The sequence below is a fragment of the Amblyomma maculatum genome, chromosome 11 (assembly GCF_055883805.1).
Source record: "Amblyomma maculatum isolate TAMU_Amacu chromosome 11, ASM5588380v1, whole genome shotgun sequence".
In the NCBI taxonomy this organism is placed as follows: Eukaryota; Metazoa; Arthropoda; class Arachnida; order Ixodida; family Ixodidae; genus Amblyomma; species Amblyomma maculatum.
In genome coordinates, this window is record NC_139354.1 from 18,146,737 (window position 1) to 18,155,727 (window position 8,991).

Here is an 8,991-nt window from a genome sequence, read left to right on the forward strand (position 1 = left end):
AAAAAGGAAACATCATGCTTTCAGTAGTTAGACGTATTTCTAAAATGACAAAAATAACAAAATAGTCAGCTAGCTTGCGAACTGACTGCTGTATTCAACGGCATTTATTTTTTTAAGATAAACCACATCTAAGCAGAATATTCACCAGTTGACCTCTAGGATAAGCTTAATGTGCTCACCTGCAGATGGGAAGATTTTTGCGTAGAATTTTCATTCCTTTTCTTCCAAATGGTTTGTCAAAAAACATGATTAAAATTGAAGCAAGCAGTTTGTTGACTGCGGGCATTCGCTGTAAAAGAGTGGAAAACCTGCGCTGCCGCTCGAAGACAAGACAGGGAGCAAGACGAAAAAGAAAAGAGAAAGGATGGAAGGACAGCTGTTTTTGCAAATAGAATAATCGAAAGCTTTTGAGTCTTAGGGGCAGTTTCTTAATTAGTGGACACTACGGTTCGCCTGTGCTGTTTCATTCTAGATACATTATCAGTAAGGAATACTGTATAGCAGATTTTTTTTCACAATAACTTTCATTGATTTGCGTTGTAAATGCTTTGTCATTTCTTTTTGCTCTTTTCATTTCATGTATTTTTGTATCAATGCTGTTTTTGAATATTGTTCTTTTTTGTGCATGGCTCGGCACGTATGCCATGACGCTGTACTGCCCAGCTCTGTTCACAAGCATGTATGCTTAAACGGGCTGGTTATTATTTTGTAAATTTGTTGCCAATAAATCGTTATTATTATTATTATTATTATTATTATTATTATTATTATTATTATTATTATTATTATTATTATTATTATTATTATTATTATTATTATTATTATTATTATTATTATTATTATTATTATTATTATTATTATTATCTATACTATCATTTAAGTTATCACTAAAGCAGGAGCGTTGCTTCTGCCCTTGCTTCTGCCCTTCGAGCGCGGTTCGTTACGGGGACATGTTGCAAAACCCTCACCCTGTTTGCAGTCTCCGCGCTGTGGATGTCAGCAGATGCACATGCCTGTACCAATAATTAGACCGCAGGGCGTAAGTGTCGCACTCCAGCCATGCATGTCATAGGAGTATCATGCCCTAGCAGTTGTTTATGATCAGTGAATGCCAGTTCTTTCCTTCTGTAATCTGCGCACACTCAGCCACATAAAACAATATTAAATACTATTATATATTTATATGGAAATCCAGCTTTCTGCTCCAAAGAAAATACTTTAGGGCATCAATTTTATTACAGAGGCCACCGCAGAATACTGCAAGTTTTTGTGATGAGAGTATCGAAGACGATGACTTGATAATTCGACGCACATCAAAATATTTATTTTTAATGTTTCCCTTCATTCGAATGGAGAAGAGTGTTCTAGAAAACATGGGGAACGTCTTTGACGGTAGCAAAAGCATTTACAGAAAGAGATTACAATATACCCAGGGGTTTTCTGCGCATATGCTGATTCCTATTGTAGAATATTAAGATGGTTAGAAAACGTTGCGTTGACAAATTACTTCGTGGTGAAAAATACGCACGTTAAAAATTTCGAGGTATGATAGCTTGGTAACATGGCGGTCGACTCAAGATGTCAGCTCGTGCTTCAGGGTCAATCAAGTGAACAAGACAGCCTTCTCATCGTTCGGCTTAGAGGTAGCCGTCGTGACCTGTAGGGCACTAAAAGCACTCGTAAAATTCCCGGAGGGCTTGACCCTGCAGGCGCGAATGTTAGGCAGCGGCGGTGGCTTTGACCGCGCGTGCTGACCTCGTCGACATAATTTATAGCCGGGCGGCCCTCTTGCACAGCTGGGGACAACTTGGCGCACTGTGTCGCGTCTAAGTGCCTCTGCCACTGAATAATAAGCCTCGTGCGCACCGAAAGCAAGAAGATGGCGGGAAGTTCCAAAGAAGGCATGGAATCTATTGCCTCTGTTCAGAAAAGGACGTAATTAACTGACTTCTAGTTTTGAAGATGCTCCAGAAAGCCGGCATTAGATGCATTTTTTTTTTCGTTACTCGTAAAACGGCTGCGCGTGGAAGCAGCTTCTTTGTCCTAGTTTGTGAATCTTTGGAATGCGTCAAAGCCGGAGACAGTCGTCTGTTCTATATGTACTACCCTGATTTAAAGTAAGAAAATAAATAGACTCATCGCGTACCGAACCGCGCCGAAATGCGGGTGGGCGCCAATTGACGAAGCGCTGAAGCAGCCACAGCGTCCATCTCGAAATCTGAACTGATTTGCCAAAGAGCACTTCCATGCAGTGCTTTGTTCCGCAAATGGTGGAAGTGCTCTTTAAATTTCCACATGATAGTGCATTGCCACAGTTAATGCGTTAAATTGTTCTGTATACATGTATGTAATCTACCAACCTCAATTTCCACCTCGCTTTTTCAGTACGTTCATGGTGATTTCGCCTGGTTGCAGACATTGTAAAGTGCAATACAGTCGGTAACAGAGCCTGGATATACCAGGAACTGCGAAGCTTCTATGTTCACCTTTTCGACTGGACTCTAAGGCGACAAAAATGTGGCATTCAGCTCTTATTTAGTGTGGAGACCGTTTGAACCACTTGCTAGGTCACTTACTCTAGTGCTATTGCACTAACACTTTGCCCAAGATTGGATATTGCTATGAGCATTTCAGACATTCATTTCAGCATTTCAGACAACATTTCAGAAGTATTTCAGACATTCCCCAACCTCTGTGGGAAATGCTTTTGTGCAAAATAATCCGTTATTTACAACCTAAATGTTTCCGCATGGATCCATAATAGCTTGCAATGGCTTCGGTAGGTGTGCATTTCATAATCATGGCTGACGCTGTTACTGCCTTCCAATTTTGTGCAGGTGTCCAGGCTGGCGAGGAAAACTCGCAGTACATCATGACTCATGTCGTCCTTGAAGTCAGCCTGTTGTTTCTGACTTTCAGTTCTGTGAGTTCAAAGTATGACTATTTTAGCCAGACTCTTGAGGAAGACTCTTGAGAGTTCCTTGGGCTGCCAGAAGATCAAATCAGTCGATATTGCCGACCATAAACCCTGACTGCTCATTGGAGGGTCAAATTCTAAAGTTAAAGCTCAGCTACTTTGGTCATCTGATGAGAAGAGAGGAGTCGCTGGAGAAAGATTTGATGTTGGGAAAGGTTGAGGGTCGCCGGAGAAGGGGTAGGCAGCGAACGCGATGGTTAGATGGCATTCTCGAGGCACTGCAGATGAAGTTATGTGATGTTAGGAAGATAATGAGAGACCGGAAAGCGTGGCGTGACATGGTCCATAGGGTCACGAAGAGTCGGACACGACTGAACGACTGAACTGAACTGATTTTAACCAGTGACGGCGGTGTTCGAACATTTACGAAAACTGTGTTCATCTTTTGCGTGCCGAGCTTCAACGCAGCGTTCAGATTGTTTGAGCAAGCGGAGCTTCTCTAATGCTTCGCTTGCTTAATGTGCCGACGAATGAGCAAAGGTTGTTGGCAGCATCGTTGGCATAATATAAAAATTAGGCAGTAAGTAGAATACCAAATCTACGAGTGGGGCACCAAGTTTATTTTGATGAACATTCTTAGAGCACAAAAAGCATAACCACTGAAGTCAACCCAAGTCGGTCCCAGTCTTGGTACTGCGTTTTCATTGCCGGTCATGCATAGGATTAGTGCATTCCCAACATGCTCTAACATTGAGCCGATGGCTCGTGCTCTAAGGGAACATGCTATTTTGTATACCTTTGCACGCATTAGAGCAATTTGTTGAAGGGGGAAAGGTCCGCGATAGGATATAGAGCAGAAATGTGAACGGAACATTGCCTTAACTTGTGATGAAGGCTTTTTAGAAGACAACACAGCTCAGAAAAGCTAGCTGTAAGCCTTCCTTGTTTTTGTGTTTTGCTTTTTGATAGTAACCATATTTGCCTACTTGTCTGTATGATCCCCTTGGCGCTTCTTTTATTGCAATGCATTAAGCGCAGTAATTCTATTTATTTGTGCCGTTTATTTCTCAAATAAACCTCAGCTGTTAGTTACTGTTTTTAACGTGCAATTTTCTGCAGTGAACCCTTTAGGCCAAATGGCACCAAACTTCATCACGGGGAACACTTTCTGTTAAATGGTCGCTGCAGGACACTGCAAAAATTATTTTCCATATTTTCTCTAGTTGTGGTAACCGCAAAGATGTATTTATTGGGGGGAAAACTGAGTTTAAAATACTTTCCCATAACACAATTCAAATTCAATTCACACACAATTCATTGCAGCGTCAAATTCTAAAGTTAAAGCTCAGCTATCTTGGTCATCTGATGAGAAGAGAGGAGTCGCTGGAGAAAGATTTGATATTGGGAAAGGTTGAGGGTCGCCGGAGAAGGGGTAGGCAGCGAACGCGATGGTTAGATGGCATCCTCGAGGCACTGCAGATGAAGTTATGTGATGTTAGGAAGATAGTGAGAGACCGGAAAGCGTGGCGTGACATGGTCCATAGGGTCACGAAGAGTCGGACACGACTGAACGACTGAACTGAACTGAACACAATTCAAACATGTGTCCAGCGCATTGAAAAGAAATCCTGAAAACCGCGTTAAAATGAAGCGTGCCTGAAACTTGCCAAAATTTTGGGACCGGCGCACGCATTTCATTTGCAAACTCTATCCGCACAGCAGAAATTTGAATGCCGCCATGAAGTATGAAGGCCTCCTTAAGTGTTTTAACGCTCCATGATTATGAGCTCCGTTCCGCTGAAAACTACGACTATGGCTAACAATGATAATGACTAATTTAAACTATAACTTATCAAAATCTAGATATTGTCATTAATTATCAGCGATTTATTTCATTTTTAATCCTCTCTGGGTGACTGACAAGTGTGAAGTACCTTTTCTGGTCACACGAAGCATGAGGCAATAAATGCATCAAAACACTACGTATTATGAGTCATCTCTCTTAAATATGTTGCTATCCCGAAAGCCATCGGGATATGAAGGGATATAAAGGAGGGTTCTTAACGCGTCATTTAACTGCTCCGTTTTACATCTCGAGAGATCGAATGCACATCAAGAAAGACCACCTGCCTTTATTGCTGCAAAGGCAATTAACGAATTATTTTTTTCTCCTCCCACAGTTTGCATGCTGTTCGCGATATGAAATGGCTTACTGTGCACATTTGGTTGAAAGTTTTGTTTAGAGCAGAGGCCCTGCAATGCGATATTTGGTATCTCCTTTTCCCTGTTTGCTGAAAGTGTGCTCGTTTACTGGTGGGAGCAAAATAAACTAAGACGTCAAATATTCCAGCTCTTCGCAGAGGACCTATACCTCAATGCTCCAGGTAAGCTTTCCTTTAGAATTTTGCTATATTTGACATTTAACTATATTTGACATTTAACGCAGACAGTATTACAGAGGCACCATGGTTGATAGTATTTATTAACAAGCGACCAAAGACAAAAATGGCGGCTTATTTAAACCTGGCTACACAAAGCGAAATCACCCGCCGCGGTGGCTCAGTGATTAAGACTCTTCGCCACTGAAGCCGAGAACCTGAGTTTGAACCAGACCGATTAAAATTCGCTCCGGTATTTTTTTTTTTTTTTAGTGTGAAAGCACTACACGGTGGAGTAGCTAAATCTTTACCAAAAGCGCAAAGTTCTAGTTTGAAATTCTGAGGATTTGAAGGTCACCTTGTGCCCTCTAGGAGTCTTAAGGAGAAGAAGACGAGGTGGGGCCTCGTGAAAAAAATAAATTTCCTTGGCAGAACAAACCATGGGTTCAATATTGGATCTACATTGTCAGTACCTGGCCCTACGCAGGCCCTACGCAGGCCCAATGTGCCCCCAGCATGATCCATTATTGGGTCGATGTTTGCTTGGAGGCGTAGACGAGGTGCTACCTGGCCACGAAAATGTGCTTATCCTCTCTCGGAGGCTCAAGAAGAAGAAAACAGGGTGGGGCTTCGTGAGCAGTTCAAGGTCATTCGCCAACTTACGGTGAACTCGGCAGTTGCAGCTCGGAGAGTAGAGTAGAGTTTCTGTTCTAGAAAACTGGAAGTACGATACTCGGTTGGTTGGTTGGTTGGTTGGTTGGTTCACAGGAAGGGAAAGGCGCAGTATCTGTCACACTGTGAAGTAAAATTAGAGCACAGCTCGTCACGAATATTGGCTTTGCGGTATGCCGAGGCTAAGAAGTGAATATACACGGGGGTATACTATATATGTGCGCACCTATACCTTACCCTTTTAGTTTCCCCAAAATTATCATCTTTCTAGTGAATCGCCTTTCCTTAGTTGTATGAGGGCCTTGTGATCTGACAAGTAACAGGTGCTTCACCAACGCCTGGCTCGGAAAGGCGATCCTTCACACGCCTTACGAGAGGGCGCCAGAGCAGCCGACTTCGCACTGAGCGGCACGAGGGCGAAGTCGGCATATTTTTGTTCTTATCATATCTCTCCATGGTACATTGCGCATAAGCCGGTGCAAACTAAGCTCGTCCCCTCTTCCCTGCCTCCACCGTACCCTTGCCCTATACTTTTTTGTTTTATGCTTCCTCCTCCCCATCTTCAGCTATTGTCCTTCGCAATCCGGGACCGTATTCACCTCCGCCAACTTTCATGCGCGTCATCTCGTTGTGCTTTCCTCAGCTATCGCCATAAAATTAATCCAGTTTCGGCTTCTCCTGAAAATATGACACTCAGTTTGCGCATTTCTCCTCTCTCGAGATAACCTGCTCCTGCCGAGGTATATCACCCTCCTACCTTCGTGTTGTCTTTGCGGGACCTATACCTTCCGTCTCCGCATCCTCTACTCTCAAAACACTTCTAATCCATTAAGCTGCCCACTGATCTTCACCTTTTCTTCCTTTCGTCTCTTACCTTATTAGGTGGCGTGTATTTTGTTCTCTCTACTCTCCAGGCAAAACCAAAACATTATTTCTAAATCATACACAGATTTTGAGGCTACACAAGGCTGCCCGCCTAACAATATAAGAGCTGTTGGGATAAAAAATACCGCGTAATGAGCGACGAACAGATTTCGTCCTTGCCAGAGATGACAGGAAATTGTAACTCTAATAGGATTACAGCAATTTCTTTCCAGCTTATTTTGTAATTTATTCCAGCGAATTGATGGACTGGACACTTAGTGATGAAATAAGTTTCATTGGGGCAGTAAATTCGCAACAGAAAAGTGATTCATTTCTTTTTGAACATAAACATTTGCTCTTTGTGGCGGTAAAGCTCTGGAGGTTCGTACGCCCGGATATTGCCTCGAAAAGAGTAAGGACCCATGTCCAGAACCATCTAGGTCTGAGTCCTAGACCAGCGTTGGCTTGTCCGGTAATGCCATTGTTCGCTCCTGTTGGGTCGCGGTCAGTGCTTCTTCCATGGCTATAATAGCGGACAACTTTCTATGGCTCTGCGACGAAGACAGAAAAGGAAACCCGCCTTTGTCAGCGTACTGCGCCGTGCATTGTTCACAGTAGCGGTATGGTGGCGTGTAGTAGCAGTATGGTGGCTCAGAAGGGCTGAGGTATCACATTTCCCATGAGGACATAAGATCGTCTCCCTTTTCGTTTTTAGCTTTGGATGCAGGTGCGAGGGTGTAAATGTAGGCTATAAAGGGGGCGGTACAGGGGTTTAAAGTTCGGCTGTAAAGTGAAAGTTTCGCGCGCGTTCCCATGAGGGAAGCTGCAATGCGCTTGAGGTGCCGAATAGGCAGCAAATGTTCCACGTCGAAGTTCAAATCTAGTTAGGAGCACACTTATGCACTCCCGTGGTTATTTTGGGTAAGTGCCAATGGAGCGTCGTTATGCTCGTCGGAACGGGACGCGAGGAGAAGCGGGCGAAAATTAGCAAGGCCTGAACAATACCGATCGCATGCTACCAAGGTAAATTATTAAGGACCACCGATGTAATACATGATCCTACTTTAATGGCTTCGTGCGAAAGAGGCAGGAAGACTAGGTGTTCGCTGGCTTCTGTCAGGAACTTTTAATACGAAAACATTACTTCGCTATGCTCACAGATTTCTGTCCGCAGACCGTGTCCGCAGACTGTGTCCACAAGCCGTGTCCGCAGATCGTGTTCGCAGGCCGTGTTCGCAGACCGTGTTCGCAGACCGTGTCCGCAGACCGTGTTCGCAGACCGTGTCCGCAGGCCGTGCCCGCAGACCATGTCCGCAAAATTATGTCCGTAGCAGTTGTTAGTAATCGAGAAGCGGTAGAGGTTAATGAGTGGTGTCAATCAATAGACGGTGACGTAATATTGTAGCCGAAAAAATAATTAGGCCAATAAGTTAGTTAGGTAAATAATTAGAATTACTGGTTCACAGGATAGGAAAGGCGCAGCATCTGCCACACTTGTTCTGTGGACACCTGAACCGCGCGTAAGTGAAGGGAGGAAGGTGAGAGTGAAAGTGGAAAGAGAGAAAGAGGTTCAGTAGTGATATGATGTCAAGAAAGTGACGTCACGCAACCGGAAGTAGAGCCGAAAAAAGAGAATAGGAAGGGATTGGCGCGCAATTTGAAAGTACCAAAGACTAAAATTGGCAAACAAGAAGTGCATTAAGCAACTAGAAGCAACCAGAGGCAACCAACAGGAGCATCCGTGCTTTTGCATAATGCAGATTCTGCAGTGCTGTTTAATTTTGAATGTGATGAGTGTTCAGCCATATTCGATTTTCGTGACGTTGACTTATCCTTCAGCTACCCAAGCTAGACGAAAGTATTGTTTGGGGAAATAGTAAGCTAGGGATGAATTGGGTGATAACACCGAGTAACATGCGTCCTTAGTACAGAGACAGGTTGGGTTTTGTTTGACGGGTTTTTATTTTTGGATAATTGAAAAGCACGAAGTAATTTCGGAGTGATTGCATTACCTTGGAATTGATTCTCATGGAAAACTGAAATGTTTGCGAGAAGTAATGGGTAAAGATTTTAGTTACGTTCATGGCATTTTAGAAATCATATATTATTTTACCTGATATTTTTTCACAATTATCTTACGTGCATAGTTTCAAGTAGGAA

The 8,991-nt window shown here is 43.3% G+C and overlaps 1 protein-coding gene across 1 annotated transcript in view; it reads left to right on the top strand.

Annotated features, from left to right (window-relative positions):
- The first annotated feature begins 1,561 nt into the window (after positions 1-1,561).
- Positions 1,562-8,991, top strand: part of LOC146172959 (venom protease-like) — a 17,206-nt gene continuing 9,776 nt past the window's right edge. Inside the window, exons 1-3 of the mRNA XM_084585091.1 lie at positions 1,562-1,643; positions 2,838-2,923; positions 5,151-5,301. Of these exons, the coding sequence (XP_084441217.1) occupies positions 1,562-1,643; positions 2,838-2,923; positions 5,151-5,301 (319 nt within the window). The remainder of the gene's footprint in view (positions 1,644-2,837; positions 2,924-5,150; positions 5,302-8,991) is intronic.